Raw genomic sequence first — 19,240 nt, forward strand, 5'->3', positions numbered from 1 at the left:
CTCTGGACAGAAGGTCTGAGTGTTCACACAGAGGAACAGCATAGTAGGAACAACAGAGTGAAGTGGAGGGGAAGAGACCAGGAGGCAGTGAGACGGAGCAATGGAGACAGACTGACAAAGGACTCTGGGGATTCCAGTCAGGACAGCCGGAACAAAGGAGGGAGATGCAAAGAACTTTGTGCTTTTTTGTCCTTATGTTTGCCTTTTAATTCAAAACTTTTTCTGTGTGTGTCTGTCTGTGTGTCTGTGTGTATCTGTATGTGTGTGTCTCTGTGTGTGTGTGTGTCTGTGTATATCTCTATGTGTGTATGTTACTGTGTGTGACTGTGTGTATCTGTGTGTGTATGTCTATGTGTCTGTATATGTCTGTGTGTGTGTGCGCGTGTGTGTGCGCGTGTGTGCGTCATCACCACCACCACCACCTCTGTGTGTACACATGTGTAGAGGTCAGAGGGTTCACTGTTAGGAGCTGTTTTTCTCCTTCTCTATCGTGAGTTCCTGGGATCATCAGGTTCTCAGGCACGTGAGCTCCTTCACGTGGTCCACAGCCTCACTTTCTATGGGTGCTGGGAGTCCAAGCGCAGGCCTCCATGCCTTTGTGGTAAGCACTTAACCTGCTGAGCCTCCTCCTTAGCCTCTTCTTGCTACACAGCTGAGGTGTCCCCAGACTCCTTATCCTTCTGCTCTACCTCCCATGAGTGGTAGGTGGGTGCTCCCATGCCTTGCTATTTTTGTTGTTTAAGGCAGATCTCAACATGTAGTCCTGGCTAGCCTGGTACTCACTATGTAGACCAGGCTGGCCTTCCCTCACAGAGATCAACCTGTGTCAACCTCTTGAGTTCTGGAATTAAAGAACTCGCCATGTAACTCTTGTTGGCCTTGAATGTCTAGTTCTTCCCCTCCTGAGGACAGGGATCATGGTAGTGTACTGCCATGCTTGGCCTGGGCATCATTATGCAGCAGGCACTGAGGGAAACAGAATGCAGGGCAGACAATCACAGCCTGGGCCACACCTATAAGCATTGGACGCTTGTGGGGAAGTGCAGGCCTCTGTGGTGGTGGACGGCGGCCCTGCATTCCCATTCTCCCTGCTGTGTGTTATCTAATGACACGGCTTGGAGTCCAGTTTACCAATCCAAGTCTTACCAGGTGGGTAGAGCAAAACCACATTGTCGCCTGCATTCAGATGTCCCTTGTCACCAAGTACTGAAGCGATCCTCTCTGCTCGCTTATGAAGCTGAAGGCAGCTGGCTGTGCACACAGTAGTTCCCTTTAACGCAAGAAGGATAAGTGGGTTAAAGTTCAGTGCAGAAACAGAGAGACAAGTACAGTGAAGCAGACATTTCAGTCAGCAGGCTTAGCCTCTGGGTGATTCATCAGCTGAGACAATTCCCCTCATAACAAAGAACAGTGTGGATTCCTCTTTTCCCAGCGTTCCAGTGTTCCAGGGTATGTTAATCAACATAAACCAAACATACTTACAGCCTTTCTTAGTTCTTTCTTTCTTTCCTTCCTTTCTTCTTTCTTTGCTTTATTAAGACAGGGATTCTCTGTGTAGCCCTTGCTGTCCTGGAACTCACTCTGGAGACCAGGCCAGCCTCAACCCACAGAGATTCCCTTCTTTGCCTCTGGAGTACTGGGATTAAAGGCGTGGGCACCACCACCCAGCTAACGTTTCGTAATATACACGAGTTCCTACTCTATTCTCTTTGTCTGTTTTGAGACAGCCTCATGGAACAGGCTGGCCTAGGCTATGCAGTTTGAGGATATCTTTAACTCCTCCCAGGTGTTGGGAGTACAGGCACACACTGCGCAGTGCTCTGCCCTGTTATGTGGTTTGGGGGTCATTCCTGCAGTCAAAAACTCCCAACCCTGCCAGTGACCTGGATACCTTCGCATTTAACAGCACATAGAGGACGTGGTCAGGAGTTGCCTGGGCTCGCCACTGCAGAATCTCCGCCAGGAACTGGTGCTGAAATCACAAAACAGGAGAGTCAGGGTCCACATGCAACGTTCACACTGCACTCTGAGGTGTGCCCTGTGTTCACTGGGAGGAGCCTGGCTGTCTGGAACTTACCTTCCTCACCAGATCATTCTCTTCTATTTGACCCAGGTCCCTTCCGGCAGCCTGTGCTATGCGTTTACCAGCAACCAGATTGCCAACCATCACAGAGGCAGGGCCTACACCTATGAACCGAAGCAAAAACAACCTGATTCAACAGGACTCAAGTTACACACTTGCAAAGCACTTCCAGACTGGCCCAAACTGGTTCAAAAGTTCATTCAGCAATCCAAGGGCCTGTATTCCAGTGGAAAATGTATCAGTATGTACACACTGTGGACAAAGAAGAGCAGGGGGAGGACTGGGGAAAGATAAATCAGGGGACCCAGGGAGAGGTAGGAGGCACAGACGGATACTGAACTTAGATCTACAGAGACAGTTTTACTCCAGAGTCTACAGTTCCCCTCATTCCCACAAACGACTTTATTTGTTCCAACCAAGAAAAGAGTACTTAGGAGTAACGGACATCTCGTCTGCAAATAACCTATCAGGAAATATAACCTATCAGGATGTAGACTGAGTTCATTAGAAATGTCGCTAGTGCTGGACTAGCGAGACAGTCTCGCTACAGATGGAAGGTGTCTGTCACCAAGTCTGATGATATGAGGTCTGTCTGTAGGGTCATAGTGTGGAAAAGAAAACCAAGTCCTGTAGCCTGTCTATTGACTCCTAAATATATGCCTTAGTGCCTCTGTGTGTGTGTGTGTGCGTGTGCGTGCAAACAATGAGGCTGGGTGGTGGTACACGCCTTTAGTCCCAGCACTTGGGAGGCAAAGACAGGTGGATCTTTGAGTTCAAGGCCAGTTTGGTCTACCAGGGCAGCCAGAACTACAGAGAGAAACCTCATCTTAAAAAACCAAAACCAGGCTAGAGAGACAGATCAGTGGTTAAGGACACTGACTTACTCTTCCAGAGGTCCTGAGTTCAATTCCCAGCAATCATATGGTGGCTCACAACCATCTGTAATGGGATCCAATGCACTCTTCTGGTGTGTCCGAAGACAGCTACAGTGTATTTATAATAGAGAGAGACACACAGATATATAGACACACACACACACACACACACACACACACACACACACAGAGAGAGAGAGACAGACAGACAGACAGACAGACAGACCAAAACCACACCCCAGAGCTCCTGGGGTCTAAACAACCAACCAGAGTACAAACAGAGTGACCCATGGCTCTAGCTGCATGTGCAGCAGAAGATGGCCTTGACGTACATCAATAGGAGAGGCCCTCCTTCTTGTGAAGGCTCGATGCCCCAGTGTAGGGGAATGCAGGGGCGGGGGGCAGGGGGCAGGTGAGCACCCTTATAGAAACAGGGGGAGGAAGATGGGATAGGGTTGTTTCCAGAGGGGAAACCGGGAAAGGAGATAACATTTGAAATGGAAAATATCCAATAAAAGAAAAGAAAAAAGAATTAAAAAAAAAAAAAAGGTAAATGATGAAATCAAATCGCAGGCCTCAAAGTCATTGTCCCCGCCCCAGCTTCTTCCTGTAGCACCGCCAGTCACACCCAGTGTCATCTATGTGCTAAATAAGGCAGTCAAATGTCACACAGAACCTTGACATGCTACCGGAGTGACAAAGTCAGCTGAGATAAGCGAGTGAAGAAAGTCTCGTGTTCCCTTTGGGAAAGGTGTTGAAATAAATAGTACGGGTAGAGGGTCATGAGGTCATGAGGTTGTGTCTACTCTACAGCCCCCACGACGCAGCCCACTGCCAGCCAGGACTGAGCAATGATGGCATTTAATATGCAGTTCTTCCATTCGCAGCATCTGCACATTCTGAACTATACTGAAATAGGCAGACAGTGTCGCTGGCCCACTTTTAAAGTGAATATCTAGTTGTGGTGCACCCAGCCTCGGCCCCACCCTTCCCTCACACGCTGTCTCCAGTGCGGCTCTGCTCTCGGGCACAGCCACCAGGCTCAGAAGGCAACCCTAGAGAAAGCAGCGTGGGAGCTGCTGTGGGCTCAGTGGTCCTCAGGAGGGCACCTGTTGCTCTTTCAGGACCTGTGCTCAATTTCCAGCACCAATAGCCTGGCTCACAACCATCTGCAACCCAGTTCCAGGGAATGCTCCCCCTTCTGACCACCTTGGGCACTGCACTCGTGCTACATAGGCACAAATGCAGACTAAAATACACACAGAAGTTAAGTTTAAAGAAAAAATTTAAAGTCTACTGTGCCTCTAAGAACATTTTAAAGCATCTACCCTAAGGTGACTTTTCATGTAAAAATGCTTGCTCCCAGGGGAACGATGGAGCATCTACATAGGAAGCACTGGGAAGGCTGGAGGCAGGAGGACCGTGAAGTTGAGGCCTGCCAGGATGATATAGCTGGATTCTGTCTCAAAAAACAGAACAACCGTACCATTTCCTAAAATACGATTTTACTCACAGTAAATAAATGTAAGACTTTTAATGTTAAATATGTTCTATAACTTCTAGCTTTTAACATTGGAACGTAAGCAACAAGACTTAAGATGGAGACACATTTGTATGTGTCTGTGTTTCTTCAATGCTGGGGACTGAGTCCAGGGGCCTGCACACGCTAAACGCACACTGTACCAGCTAGCCACACCTCACATAACATGCATGCCACGTGTGCCATACGCCTATGTAGGTAATGTGTTTCAAGTCCCTCCTTTTGAATTTCGTTTCATTTTTACATTTATGTCTGTGTGTGTGCAGGGATGTACCACGTGTGTGGGTGCCCAGTGGAGGCCAGAAGAGGACATTCTGGGGCCAGAGCTACAGGCAGTTGTGAGCCACCTGATACGCATGCTCGGTCTGAACGCAGATCCTCTGAACTCTTAACTGCTCAGCCATCGCTCCAGCCCCTTTACACTTCCCAAGGACTGTGATTTGGACTCTCTTTGGGACAGTAGCCAATGAATAAAAAGCAGAATGTTAGCCTTCATAACCCTTCCATTTCCACTAGCAGAACCCGCTGTTGCCATGATATGGTAGTTGGTGAGGTGACGGCAGGCTGGCCAAGTGGTGTGCCTGGACTTTGGGATGGCAGGCACGAGCGGTACCCAAGAAGCACACCGTATCGGCATCATCACATCACCAGCTGCAGAGGAGTGATGGCTCACCTCAGCCTGCATCCCCCCATCCCCACACATGCTGGCTACTTCTCAGCAAGGTCGCCATGCAAAGTGCATGCAAAAGCCACTTTCGCTCCATCTTCCTTTCTCAGTGCATTTGAAGGCCTGGTACCTGGAGAGGCCGGATCTGAGCTCTGATGTTTCCAGGCGTACAGGAAGCTAACCAGACTCCTCATTACCTTCTCTTATAATGGAAAGATGTCAGCCAAGCTAGTGAGGAAGTCTAAGTCCCTTCCCTCTGTCTTTCCCTGAGATAGGCTCTCACTGTGTAGCCCTGGCTGGCCTGGAACTTACTATGTAGACCAAGCTGGTTTTGAGCTCACAGAGATCTGCCGGCCTCTGCCTTCCCAAGTGCAAGGACTGTAGGCGTGCACCACCACATCCAACCAGAGTAACATATGTTTGAGCAGGACTGGTTTTCCGGAGCTGTGCCTTAGCTTTCTCCCAGCCCTGTAATGTGTGTCTGTTCAGACATCAGGCAAGAAGGGGCTTTGTGCATTTTAAGTGTCCAAGTGGCAGTTGGTACTCTCTTGCTTTATGCCTTGAAAACAGCAGACACAAAGCATGCTGTCTGTCTTCTCCTCATAATTCAGAAAATGTCTGCTACCCTCGAGGCCCACAGCAAACTTCAGCAGCCACGGAGAATGAAGGGTAATTCAAGCCATGGGACTCATTCCCACAGCAAACCAATGTGCTACAATGGCACAAGAACTCCAGTCTCAGCCTGCACTAACGAGCCATGTGACTCTGTGTGTGTCCCAGCGGCTATGAGCATGGGATCATGGTGCAGAGGAGAAACCGGCAGTCACAGCAGCATGTCCCCGACCCTGCAGCAGTCCTGCTGGCTGTGGGTCAGTTTTGCAGAGTCTATGACCGCACACTGCACACTGAAAGGCTGGCTTTTGGGAGCCGCAGTTATGGTACATCCAGAAGCCACATTATTACCTGGTTGCTTCTGTCGGGGCTTTGGCAAGTTCGTCACACACGTATGTGGGCACATGAGGATGTTGCACGGGTGTAGAGAACCCTCCAGAAAGAGTTGTTTGGTCTGGGATATATGGATCCCTCCTAGCGGGGTTTTTGGTAATGTATTGGCTGGCACCAGGGCAAGACAGTACACACCGACTTGATGGATGGTGTCAATCGCCTGGAAAACAGAGAGACATGGGTGAGGCTCTGACAGGGTGTTTCCTCTGTCCATCGCAGATCATCACGTTCTCACATGTCCCACCCACACCTCCTCTCTCCAGCCTGCTGCCGCCTGGTTTTCCTTCCCACAATCCTCTGAGCCCTTCCTTTCAAACTTGAGCCTGGTTCCAGTAAGGAAGGCTGGCAAGGACATTCTGCCACCAACAAAGACACGGTCCAAGAAGACACTAACGACATTCACAAGCACAGCCATAGAGTGGGCTGCACGAGCACGTGGGCCCCCCATGGAACATGGAGAGGTTGGAGGAGGCGGACGGGACTCCAGGTGTGTGCGGCAGTGACAGGCCCAGGAGTGTACCCTGTGCATCTGTCCGGGAAATGTGAGGAGGGTGGGAGGTCACTGAGGTCACTGGTAAGCTCTTTGTGTCTCTGTTACATTAAAAACATCCACAGTCAATTTGGATAAGAACTAACCTGCTGAATGTCAGGTAAAGGTAGAGAACTGGGGACGTAGGGGAAGGATCTCATCCGTGGATGGCTGTGGTGGTGTCACGGTGCCCACAGTCTCCACCTGGGAGGCCGAGGCAACAGATAGACAGACAGACAGGCAGCCAACCCAAGTAGACAGGCTGGGGTTATAGGTCTGGGCCACCATTCCCAGCCTGAAATGACTTTCCATAGGTTAAGTTCCTGGAGTCACTTTCTGGGTTGTGTGTGGTTCACTGTCAGACTCTGCCCTTGTGCTCCAGAACTTCTGGATAGCATGAGTAGGTCTGTGTTTGGATATGTGTCATGAAAACACTTCATTTTTTTAAATTTTTATGTATATATGAGTACACTGTCACTGTCTCCAGACACACCAGAAGAGGGCATCTGATCCCCATTACAGATGGTTGTGAGCCACCATGTGGTTGCTGGGAATTGAACTCAGGACCTCTGGAAGAGCAGTCAGTGCTCTTAACCGCTGAGCCATCTCTCCAGCCCCTCTTCTTTCCTAGTTAACACTTATGATTGTATGTATATGCACATGCACTTGCTGCAATGCTCTGGGGAGGGTAGCGCTGTGGGGTCAGTTCTCTCTTTCCTCCTTTATTGGGTCCTGAGGGTTAAACAGAGGTTGTCAGGCTCAAACTGCAAGTAACGTTTCCATCTGAGCCATCCTGTTGGACTCTTATTATTGCTTTTTAATTAACTTCCTTTTATTTTATGTACATGAATGTTTTGCCTACAGGCATGCCTGGTGCCCACAGGAGTTACAGACTGTTGTGAGCTAGTACAAACCTAGGTCCTCCGGAAGCGTAGCTAGTGCTCTTTTTTTTTTTGTTCTTTTTTTTTTTTTCGGAGCTGGGGACCGAACCCAGGGCCTTGCGCTTCCTAGGTAAGCGCTCTACCACTGAGCTAAATCCCCAGCCCCTGTAGCTAGTGCTCTTAACCGAGGACCTATCTCCAGCCCCTGACTATTGCTTCTTTGTAACAGGAATGTACTATGCAGCCCATAGTGGTGGCTTTCAATGCAAATTCCCTAACCTCCTCCTTCTAAGTGTTGGGATTATAGCATGTACTGTCACATTTGGCTAAGACGAGTCTGTGTACTTGCCCCTTAGCTTTCAGATACCAGTCCAGTCCCGGTCTTCAGAAATATTTTTGGTCTAATTTATATTCAGAATTTGTCCTGAGGTGTTTTTGTTTTGTTGTTTTGTTTGAGTTAAGGACTCCTTAGCCCTCAGTGGCCTGGAACTCACCTCCGCTCACAGAGACCTGTCTGCCTCTCCTCCAGAGTACTGCAATAAAGGGGGTGTGCTACTACGCCTGGCTCCCTTCATTTCTGTACAACAAACGGCCAACCTGAACAGCACTAAGCATTCAGAGCCACACCCGCTGAGAATGGAAGGAATCTGATGTCTCCTAGCAGCGTCTCTCATGTCTGTGCTATGAAGTGACTGCCTGCGGTCCAAATGCCCTAGCCAGAAAGGTCCTATCCCCGGACATGCGTCCAGTAACACGCATTGTCACTGTGAGGCAGTACTATGCACTTAGTCCACAAATCCTTCTGGATCCTACCTGCTCAGGCCTGGGGCCGAGCAGGGAAGACTCAGTCTGCGCGGGACTTCGCAGCTCCTACTGCAAGATCAAGACTGCACGGAGAGCAGGTGCCATGTGCTCCACAGGGCCTCGCTCAGCCACTGTTTCCGGGGGACTCTGTCCTCTCTACAGGTCAGGAATCAGGCTCTGGAGTGAGTCGTGTGTCTCCACGCACTCTGTGTCTGTGGCAGAGACTGACACACGTGATGCTGCATGGAGTCTGGACCCCTACACCCTCCAGCCTGTTTCCACTAAAAACACCTTCTCAACACTGCCCTCGTGGCTTGTCCAACCCACTCCTCTAGCTCCACAGAAAGGCCCTTGCATTAAGAGAAACATTTCCGTGTTCTGGGACCTCCACGTGCAAGGTGTGGCAGGATCAGGGCTGATTTTGCACAGTAACTGGCAAGGGGAGAAAAACAAGGTAGTTAGGGGGTGTGGGAAAAGTTGGAGGATGAGGAAAGAAAGGACAGAAACACATTCCACTGCAAACACATATAGAATTATATGTATGTACATATACACATACAAATATATAGATTTGTTGCTGTTGAAGACGTGTTTTCTGTGTAGCTCTGGCTGCCCTAGAGCTCACTCTGTAGACAAGGCTAGCCTCAGACTCTGATCTTCCTCTTCTCCCTCTGAGTGCTGGGATTGAAGGTGTGTGTGCCCTCACAGCAGGTGCAAACACAGTCTTTAAAGGCGGCCTGCACCTGGCAGCCCGACGGGACCCCGCCCCCACCCCCACCCCAGCGCATCGGGCGCTCACCTGCAGCACTCGGCTCATCCACTGGAAGCTGTCTTCCTCAGACGCATCGGGCCTTTGTTCTGCCACCACCACAATGCGCTCGTCATAAAACACAGACACAGAAAACACAGCAATTCTAAGAGAGACAGATCAAACACGTCAGTCTCCCTTCAAAGCCATCTCATTTGCTTTCCTTAGTTGGAATCAAAGAGGAGCCACCCCAACCACACCACCCAGACATGAGCAGTAGAGAGAAAATGTGCAGTCGTCACCACCGAGTCAGGACCGAGAGAGTCATGGAAAATAAAACCAAAAAACACGGATTAAGTACCACAGAGTGGCAAACAAGACACCGTTCCTGGCTTTGTGGCGCTTACATGTCAGAGACAGAACCAACGACACACAGTTAATGAAGCCATGTGTGATAAGCACCAGGAAGCACCTGGGGTAGGGCCAGTGCAGTGGGATATGGGTGCTGGGGGAGCGCCTCCCTGAGGAGTGGACACTGGAGCAGAGACCTGAATGAGGTGAGGACACGAGCCACGCGAAGATCTGGAGGAAGAGGATTCCGGGCAGAAGGAGCGGAAAGCGGAAAGGTTCTGAGGTGGGGACGAGCTTGGCAGGTTTGAGGAACAGCGAGAAGGCCAGTGTGCCTGGAGTAGAGTGGTGAAGCAGAAGTGGAGCGAGTCAGACGCAGGCAGGCGGAGAGACCAGGAGAGGGAGGGATGGAGGTGGACCTGAGGGAGGTCTCCGCTCAAATGTCCCCTTACTAGTGAGGCGTTCCCAGACCACCTCATGTGTTCACTCCACAGCACGCACGGCCCTCTCACGTGTCACCTATGCTGCCGCTGGCCTGGCTTCTGTGTCTGTTACAAGAATAGAAGGTGCACACAGCCTGCTGTGTTCACTGCTGAACCCAGAAAAGCAGTGCGTAGCCAGCACGCAGTGAGGACTGTGGACTGAATGCAGGGAAACCGAAGCATCTAGAGAGACAACAACGCCGGCTTTCCTCCTCCCTTCCTCCACTCACGGCAGGCAGGGACGCTAACTACATGCTAGGTACTGTGCTGTACACTGGGGACACAGCTGGGTCTAGATCCAGGAAGCTCCAGGCCACCATGACAGAAAACCACACAGTGCAGGGGCTGATTTGTTCTGTGATGTCTTCAGATCTTCCCTTCTTACATGACTACGGTTGGGACAGGAGGGAGGAGGCGTATGCTCCAAGCACAGCATCCATGTGTGTGAAGACGTCCTCGTGTAAAGACAAAGTGAGAAGAATCCTAACACGCCCGTCTACAATGCTGGGATGGTTTCCTTGCGTTACAGGCACAGGAAGGAGAAGGCCTGCCCTTGTTCACAGAACCTAGAATTTCAGCACTTAGCTGCCATGTCAGTCTCCACATAGAGACACTACAATTCAGTGAGAAACCAAAGATTCTTAGATTTGCTCTGTACAGAGTGGCAGCCACTACACTGGCCAGGACGGCACCATTGCAGAAGATTGTAGAAGGTAATGGTTATCTTGGATTCTCCTCAGTCTTCAGAATCAAAAAAACAGTAGTAAGTCTGAGACTCTGTTCACATCTCGTTCCTCAGCCAGCCACAGAGCCAGTGCTGTCGGATGTGTAGTGAAAGCCAGGCTTGTTACTTTAAGCCGAGTCAACCTAACCTAGTAACTTGAAAGAACCACAAAACACAGCCCAGAAAGTGTGGTGACAGAGACCTCAGATGGACACAGATGCTCACCTCCCCCGATAGACCGTCTTTATCGACTCCACAGCCAATCCAGTAGCAACAATGTCATCAGCGTTGTGTCTTCGGCCGCTGACCATGAGCAATCCATCCATTTTTCCAACCACAAACACCAAGCTACCCTGAAAGTTAGCAATGATTTACCTTCATTTCCATGGTTTAATGGGTAAAACAGACACCATACATTTCCTGCTTTCACGAAAATCTCATTAAAAAAACAAGACACTAAGAAAGATACCTGTGAAGCATTCGCTCAGTTCAATTCCCAGCACCACAGAAATGTGTTTATGTGCGAATGTGAGAGAAAACAATGCCTTGGCTCACGGACTTCTTTAAAATAGAAGAGCCCTTCAGACTTAGTGAGAAAGTGGCACCCTGAAGCCACTGAGGTCATTTTAAAAGGAACAGTACATCTGGTGGGCATGTGTGTGTGTGGCACAGGCAGGCCACTGCCTACGGTGACTCAAAGGGCAGCCTGCAGAGATGGTTCCCTCTCTCCACGCAGTGGGCCCCAGGAATTGACTCAGATCATGTGGGTGCAGACACCTTTAGCTGCTGGGCCAGCTAGCCAGCACCCATTGAGGTCTGACAGTCTCTAAGAGATTAATTCATTCGTATTTATTCTTAGGGGACAATCTCAATCTCACAGGGTTGGAAGAAACTATGACCGCACACATTGTTCACTTTCCCAGCCAAGGGTGTGTTAGTCCATCTTCTGTAGTGTTCACGGGGAATATTGGGGAGGAAAATGTTACTTTATTTACTACTGGAATTAGAGAGATTAAATGGTTTTAGTATGCAAATAGTTGCTTTGAGCATGAAAGGGTAACAAGTGTTTCCATTGGCAAGATCAGAAATAGATACTCAAGAAGGTCTAAGAAGGCTGCAGATTTTCTTCCCAGGACCACAGAGCAGCAGGCCACTGGGCCTTCACGTGTCCCCAGTGGGTCAGCAGTAATGTCCATGGGAGTGTCATTCATTTACTTGTTGAGCACAGTGTAGTGCTATACAGTGACTGGGCTAAGTCAGAAAGACAGAATGTCCGCACACAGAAAGCTGTTGGTCTACCCAAAATGCCAGAGGGAGCCAGCCGCTTCCACAGTGCCAGGCCAGACACTTCTTTCTGTTGGTGTTAAATGAGAAGAGGGGTAGCGAGGTGGCTCAGTGGTTAAGGGAGTGTACTGACTGGTCTTACAGAGGACGTGAGGTATGGTTTCCAGCACCACGTCAGGTGGCTCACAACTCCTGTAACGCCAACGTCAGGGCATCCAACACTGCTATGTGTGTAGACTTGCACATACAATTAACATAATAAAAACAAATCCTTAAAACAAGAGAGAGAAGGGAGAGTGCCCGCTTCTCCAAAGCCTCACAAGTGAGGCTGTTTAGCTGACATGGTGTTTCCATCTTCATCGTTCTTGCAGCTAGATCTGACCATGGGACTAGTTCAGACCAGACACAACTAGAACCTTTCCATGGGGTTCAGGACAACAGCCTGTCTGTTTCAGACTGACGGCTGAAGCTGTGCACTGGACCTCAACGGCTGCGCAGTGGGCTCGAGTTGGGCCTTTGAGACAGCTGAGGCTGCACTGCAGTGCCACATGCTATCACAGGAGCTGAGCAGTTAGAGAAGGAAGGAGGTGGGGCGGGAAGGATACACGGAGGGTATGAGCTAACAGGATAATGACTACCCATGGCCTCCCACTGCCTCACCCACTGGCCTTCACAGCCTGTCTCTCTGCGGCCTTCATGATTCTTCAAGCTCACTGTGTGCTTTTTGAGAACAGGCTTTTTGGGTCCTAGTGTCTCCAGACCAGTAGGGAGCTATAAATAGCACTTGCCAAGTAACAAATAATTTTCTAAGAATTTACAATGACACAGGGTGGGCACTGTTGACTATGTATAAGAAAATTCTCTATACATTCCCCACTCAGCTTCCCTTGGCTACAAAGTAACCTTTTCCAGCTCTTTTCTTAACTTCTTACAACATGCTAACCTAAACCAAGAAAAGTAGTAAGAGTAAGTAAAAAGTTGGAAAATACAGGATACATATAAAACCTTAGTCTGTAGGAGTCAAAGGAACTTAGGCAATGGACACAAAAACATTAGTTGATTCCTATGACAGCCTGTATAGCAGTTAAGTGCCTCGTGGGGTGGCACACATAGTTTTAATCCCAGCACTTCAGAGGCTGAGTTGGGGATCTCCATGAGTTCCAACCCAGCCAGGACTCTGTAGTGAGACCCTGTCTAAATAAAGAAACAGCTGTGGTTGCTGTAAAGGGGCTGGTGACACCCTTAATTACTCAGAATCTGTTCAGTTCTGTGAATCAAAGTCCAAATGCAAAACCAACAGGAAACTGTCACTTACAGGCCCCACAAATCCCAGCAGTCCTGACCGGATGAAGGGCACATCTCCTACAGGAGAGCCTGAAGAAGTCACTGGAATCACCTAAAAGACAAAAGAAAAAAGGTGAAAAGCTTGGCTAGTTTTTTTTAAAAATGTATCTGATTTTTAAAAAAATCTTACTTAAAAGAAAAAATACCAAGTAATATATTCTAACTGAGCAGGGCATGGTTGGTACAAGCCTTAAATTCCAGCATCGGAAGACAGGCAGATAGAGCTCTGTAAATCTGAGGCCAGCCAGGTCTACACTGCAAGCTCCAGGCTGGTCAAGGCATCATAGTGAGACTCTGTCTCTAAAACAAACCAACCCCCAAGTACAATTATTTATATATTTATATATAATAAATCTATATATAATATGCTTATTGGAAGGCATATTCTGCAACAAATCCAGGAATCTCATCCACTTCAGTATTTATCTCTCCAGATTTTTAAAAAGATATATATTCAGTTAAATATTTTATTACGTCGATTTGTGTTTGTGTCACTGCAAGCACTGTGCCTCTAGATGCTGTGGAGGTCAGAGGGCAAATGCAGGAATGGGTTCTCTCCTTTCCCCGGGCGGACTGTGGGTAGCACACATCAGGGAGCATGTGAAGTGCCCTCACCCACTGTGTCACCTCACAAGATACACAGATGAATGCGACAACTAATTATGTTAAAACAGGGTCATGGGGTGGGCTCCTACACAAGCCTGAGGACTGCAGTTCTGCTCCCCAGCACCCAGGAGAAAGGCTGTGGGGGAGGGGAGAGACAGCAGGATGGCCAGGATGGCCTAGCCAGCTGCTAAAGCCCAAATGGCAGCCATACATAAACAAGGTGGAGCGGTCAGAGGTCAATGCCGCAAGTGAACTGTTTTATATGCACAAGCACATACACAGTGCACATGCACACACATACAAAGGCATAATACATAATACATAGGCAAAGAAAAGATTAAAAACTAAAAAGGGGGGCTGGAGAGATGGCTCAGAGGTTAAGAGCACTGACTGCTCTTCCAGAGGTCCTGAGTTCAAATCCCAGCAACCACATGGCGGCTCACAACCATCTGTAATGGGATGTGATGCTCTCTTCTGGTGTGTCTGAAGAGAGCGACAGTGTGCTCATATACATTAAATAAATAAATCTTAAAAAAAAAAAAAAGAAAAACAATGGAAAAAAAAAAAAAAACTAAAAAGGGGGCCGCATTACACTTTTGTCTGTCTGTCTGGCTTTTTCACTAACAGACCTTTGACAATGTATCTTGGATAGCCTCCCCGTCAGGCAGTGACTGATCTAAGCCATGTTGTAGGACGTTGTACAGGAGAACGCCTCACAGGGCAGAGGACAGTTTGCAGTTGTAGTTTACTGGCAGGGCCGACTCTGCAAACGCCGGTAGCTCTGAGCCTCAGGTTCTGTACAGCTGTGAACAAGGCTCTCGAATCCCTTCTTGGGCATGGGTAATGGTAAAACGATGTGAGCAGACTGGAGAGGCACGCACGGTGCATTCAGTGATTCGAAGGCAGGCTCTGTCTGACTAGGGGACCCTGATGACTCACAGGGCAGGCAGTGCTTTCGGGACAACTGCTGCTCATATTTATAATTGTGCAAAGCTGTGAGGTGTCTGCGTGTCACATGCTGTGTACAACACTGGCTCCACAGATGTCTGTAAGACTCTCCACCCTCCTCAATTACAGCTCCCACTGTGTGCCATCGCTGTCCAAACTTGGCTAATATTGTTGGGAAACAAACAAAAACCCAGGCATTCCATCACGATTTAAACTGAATTTCCTCACTGGTAATGGTTAAATGTCTTTTTCTTTACTGTGTAGTTGTGTGTGTACATGTGTGGGTATAACAAATAGCTTATTTATATAAATATCCTGTTTTCTTTATTCCTTCTAGATTTTTTCTCCTTTAATTTAATTTTATTTTTTTAATTTACATGCTTGGATGTTTTGTCTACAAGTACACATCTGTCTGGGCCTGGGGTTGCAGATGATTGTGAATTGCCACTTGGGTACTGGGAATTAAACCCAGCACTGAGCCATCTCTCCAGCCCACCTCCCTCTCCCTCGCCCATTCATTGTATGCCATATCTATCTATCTACCTACCTATCTATCTATCTATCTATCTATCTATCTATCTATCTATCTCTCTATCTATCCATCCATCCATCCATCAGTCATATGCCCGCCTGCCCATCCATCCATCCATCCATCGTCACTTTCTGTGTGCCTATGTAGAGAACACATGACAACATGCAGAAGTCAGTCCTCCACTTGTACCATGTGGGGCTAAGCTCTGGTCACTGGGTTGTCAGAGTGGGCAGCTCTCTCCCTGCCTCCTTTGTGACTAGAGTTGATATATATTAACAGCTAAGTCTGCTCGACAGTGATCACGCCTGTGTCTAATCATCTTATGGGTGAGAAAGGGAGAGGCAGACTGTTCCCAAGGTCAGGAAGAAGACAGCAGTGACAGGAGCTTGGTCTCCATGCACATTAGAAACACTTTGGGGGTGCAGGGTACTAACCTTTAATCCTAGCACCCGAGAGGCAGAGGCAGGTGACTCTCTGTGAGTTCAGGGGCAGTCTGGTCTACAGAGTAAGTTCCACGACAGCCAGGCTACACAGAGAATCCCTGTCTCTAAAACCCAATTAAGAAATAAGAAAGAGACGATCTTTCTCCACCTGTTCAGGCTTTCCTCTGTGCTTGTGGATGTAGCCCAGCCCCCTGCATCAAAGCCAGGGCACACACTCTAAAGATATCTCCAGTAGCACGGTTTATTTATTTGTTTATTGTTTTATTTTTTGGAGCACATGTGTGTGTAGTTATTTTTACTTTTTCTCTCAGTAACTTTTTTGGTTTTAATTTTTGTTTTATTTTTCTTTTATGGGTGTGCATTATGTGTATGTCCCATGGGTGTCAGTGCTCACAGAGGCCAAATGAGGGCCTTGGATATCCTGGAGCTCCAGTTCCAGGTAACTGAACTGCTGTCTTGGCACTGGGAACCAAACCCCAGTCTTCTGCAAGAGCAGCAAGTGTTCCTAACCACCAAGCCATCTCTTCTGCCTGTCCAGTTTGTTTTTTTAAGTACATCTATTAATTTTCTGATTTATTATTACTATGCTTTTGTCCTAGTAAAATGTTAACTACTTTGGAAAACTCCCAGAATTTAAATATCAGACTTTAAAATATTGTAAAATATTGATTAAATATGTGAAACAAAAAAAGTAGTGTTACCCTTTGCAAATATTTTTATTACTTTATTTATCGTGTGTGTGTGTGTGTGCAGGTATGGGTGCATATGTGCCATGGTATACCTGTAAAGGTCAGAAGACAGCTGTGGGAGGGCCTGCTCATTTGCTGTGGTTTCTGGGGACCGAAGTCTGTTATCAGGCCTGCTCCCGGGTACCTTCCTGTGCTGAGCCATCTCCCCCCACCCCCCCACCCAGCATTCCCTCCTCTCACCCCACTTTGCCATCACTACCCTTATACTGGATGAAATGTTTTTCGTGGACTAGGCTGCGTCTCAGCAGCAATGGCACACCTGGTGCTTGAGGAACAATCTGACCCCTGCAAAAGGTTAAGTCCCCTCTCTCTCCCTCCCTCTCCCTCTCCCTCTCTCTCTCTCTGTGTGAATGTATGCCTGTCTGCTCCCCTGAGGAAACCTGTGTGCGTGCAGGTGTATGCATGTGTGTGCAGGCTCAGAGTCGACGTTGGGAGTCTTCTTCACGGAGGTGCCTTTTCTGTTGAGCCCAAAGCCTGCTAATCTGCAAGTCTATCTGCGCAGCTCACCTGGGGATTATGGTAGCTGCTACGCACACCTGGCCTCTGGAGATCTCAGCTCAGGGCAGTTGCTTCCCCAGCTCCCTGCTCCATGTCTTTGACAGTGATCTGACACGGCAAGCACACTGTCACAGTACTCAATGTCAAAGTCCTGGCCTTACAAAGCCTTCACAATGGTAAATCCAAAAGTAAATCTCTGAGAGCCTTTAATGTCCAATACACAGCACCATGCCTATGCTAGCCTAATCCACAAGTATCAGTTCATCTAATGTTCACAACAGCTCACAAGACAGGGCTGTTACTGTTCACACCGTGCTCTGCTTTGGTGATTGTCTTTGTTTGGTAGGTTGGGTTTTTCTTTCTGAGACAGGATTTCTCTGTGTATCCCGGGCTGTCCTGGAAGTATGTAGATAGGGCTGGCCTCAATCTCATGAGATCCACCTGCTTCTGCCTCCCTGGTGCTGCGAGTAAAGGGTATGCTGGTGTACTTCTGCATTGTTTTGACAAGGTCCTATTATGCGGCCCAGGTTGGCCTTGAGCCTGAAGTCCCCTGACCCTAGTCTCCCAAGTGCTGTGATTATACACACTCACCACCATGTCTGGGTGTCACTCATATCTTAAAGGTAAAGAACCTGGGCCTCAGTGAGGCTAGGCAGCTCAAACAGCAGCTGGCCCATGTGGAGTAGAACCTGACTTTAGGTACCAGGCCCTGAAGACACCGTATCAGCCACTAAACCATGCCACACAGTGTCGTGCCATCAGCCTGCAGGCCTCCTAGTAACATCTAGCCTCACTGAACACTCTGGGAAGTAACATCATCTACCTCAAATGTATTTTTGGTCACGCCAGCAAGTCCAAAGTACATCATTCCTCCAGTCCTGGAGCTGACACAGATTTCTCCGATCTCATCTGTCTTGCAGAGCTGAGGAAGTCCATCTGGTTTCACAATGCACATCATGCCTAGTGCACAGAAAACATGAAAACCAGAAGAATCTGAAAAACTTGCAAAGTAACAATTTTGTTTTGCATACCCAGAAGAGTTGCACATTTACTGAAACAGCAAACAGTGAGCAGCAAAGAGAAGTAAGTGCTTAGAGGGCTATGAGTTGGATGGGTCTACCTGGCACCCACAGCTCTTACACACGGTGGCATGGAGGAAGGACTGCAGCAGCCTCGTGAAGAAGCAGGTGCTGGCTATATTCGGGTTGTGCGAGCCCAGGAGAGCACACACTGCCTTCCTAGCTTGACACTACAGTGAGAGCCAGTAACTGGCATCCCTTTCCACAGGACAGAGCACAGCCATGCACGCCTTTGAGACTGGAGACAAGTGGCATCCGTGAGGAGCCGGCCTGGGGACACTCAATCAGCAGAAGTGCTGAGACCAAACACTGGCTCTGGAACCCCCCGGTTTGGCCCTCTTGTTTTGTTAGCCCCCGTCTCTCCTCTAGAACCTCCCTCCCTTCACGTGGTGTAACAGGGGTGGAGCCATGGTTCTGGGTGACCTAGGCCGGCCTTCTATTACCAAGCTGCCTTCCTGGCCCAGCGCCATTAATCTGATGACAAATCTTTATGATGACCCAATGGCAGCCTCAGACTCACCTCCAGGCATGACATGTCCCACATCCTGTACTGTCAGTGCTGAATTTTTATCCTCGGTATTGACCCGTATGACCCCATAGCTCAGTCCATTCATTGAGAGAATGGCTCTTCCTGGCAAAGGAGCCCCTGGCACTCCAGGTCTAAAATGAGAAAAAGAAACACCATGAAGCCCGGTATCTACAAACAGGAGTGAATGCTGAGAGGAACACAGGAAGGGCTGACAAGACGGCTCAGTTGTAAGGCACTTGCCATGCAAGCTTGATGACCTGAGCTTGACCCCCAGGCCCACGCGGCAGGAGGAGAAAATCAACTCCCTCCAGGTTGTCCTCTGACCTCCACACACCTGCTCTCACGCACAGACAGATAAGTACATTGTGAAGAAATTAAGAATAAAAAGCTAGCCGTGACAGCTCAGGCTGCAATCTAGTACTGAGAGGCTGAGGCAAGAGGATCACTGCAAATTTGAGGCCATCCTGGACTATATACAGTGAGACTCTTGCCCAAAAAAGAAAAAAAGAAGAGGGGGGGGGGAAGGTGAGCAGAACAGGGCT

General features: G+C 48.6%; 1 protein-coding gene across 1 annotated transcript in view; it reads right to left on the reverse strand.

Moving 5' to 3' along the window:
- The window catches only part of Dip2b (disco interacting protein 2 homolog B), a 71,284-nt gene that overhangs the window by 22,076 nt on the left and 29,968 nt on the right, over positions 1-19,240 (reverse strand). The window contains exons 16-24 of the mRNA XM_032890975.1: positions 18,690-18,829; positions 17,914-18,050; positions 13,286-13,366; positions 10,912-11,039; positions 9,184-9,298; positions 6,129-6,330; positions 2,078-2,187; positions 1,892-1,972; positions 1,147-1,270 (exon numbers count right to left, since the gene is read on the reverse strand). Coding sequence (XP_032746866.1) covers positions 1,147-1,270; positions 1,892-1,972; positions 2,078-2,187; positions 6,129-6,330; positions 9,184-9,298; positions 10,912-11,039; positions 13,286-13,366; positions 17,914-18,050; positions 18,690-18,829 — 1,118 coding nt within the window. The remainder of the gene's footprint in view (positions 1-1,146; positions 1,271-1,891; positions 1,973-2,077; positions 2,188-6,128; positions 6,331-9,183; positions 9,299-10,911; positions 11,040-13,285; positions 13,367-17,913; positions 18,051-18,689; positions 18,830-19,240) is intronic.

This window comes from Rattus rattus, chromosome 1 (genome assembly GCF_011064425.1).
Source record: "Rattus rattus isolate New Zealand chromosome 1, Rrattus_CSIRO_v1, whole genome shotgun sequence".
NCBI lineage: Eukaryota > Metazoa > Chordata > Mammalia > Rodentia > Muridae > Rattus > Rattus rattus.